This window comes from Corvus brachyrhynchos, unplaced genomic scaffold (genome assembly GCF_000691975.1).
Source record: "Corvus brachyrhynchos isolate BGI_N302 unplaced genomic scaffold, ASM69197v1 scaffold182, whole genome shotgun sequence".
NCBI classification, from domain to species: Eukaryota; Metazoa; Chordata; class Aves; order Passeriformes; family Corvidae; genus Corvus; species Corvus brachyrhynchos.
The window spans coordinates 115,162-115,461 of NW_008236807.1; the positions used below are offsets into that span (position 1 = coordinate 115,162).

Below are 300 nucleotides of genomic sequence, written 5' to 3' on the forward strand. Positions count from 1 at the left end.
CAGCAGCAGAAGCGGGGCCACCGCAGCCGCAGGGTGAGAGCCTCCTCCTGGGCCAGGGTGGTTTTCCAACAGGCACCGTCCCAAGGAGCCAGGGGTGCTCATGGTTATGGTTCCCTTTTCCCTGTAAGTTCTCCTGTGTTTGCCAGTTTTAGGGGCTCACTGAATGGTTTGGGTTGGAAGGGACCTTAAAGAACATCTGGTTCCAAATGACACCTTCCACTAGATCAGGTTTCTCAGAGCTCCACCCAACCTGGCCTTGGCCACTGCCAGGGATCCAGGGGCAGCCCCAGCTGCTCTGGG

At 58.3% G+C, this 300-nt stretch overlaps 1 protein-coding gene across 1 annotated transcript in view; it reads left to right on the forward strand.

Moving 5' to 3' along the window:
• Nucleotides 1–300, forward strand: part of STRIP2 (striatin interacting protein 2) — an 18,536-nt gene that overhangs the window by 3,725 nt on the left and 14,511 nt on the right. Inside the window, 1 exon segment of the mRNA XM_017727968.1 lies at nt 4–33. Within this exon segment, the coding sequence (XP_017583457.1) occupies nt 4–33 (30 nt within the window).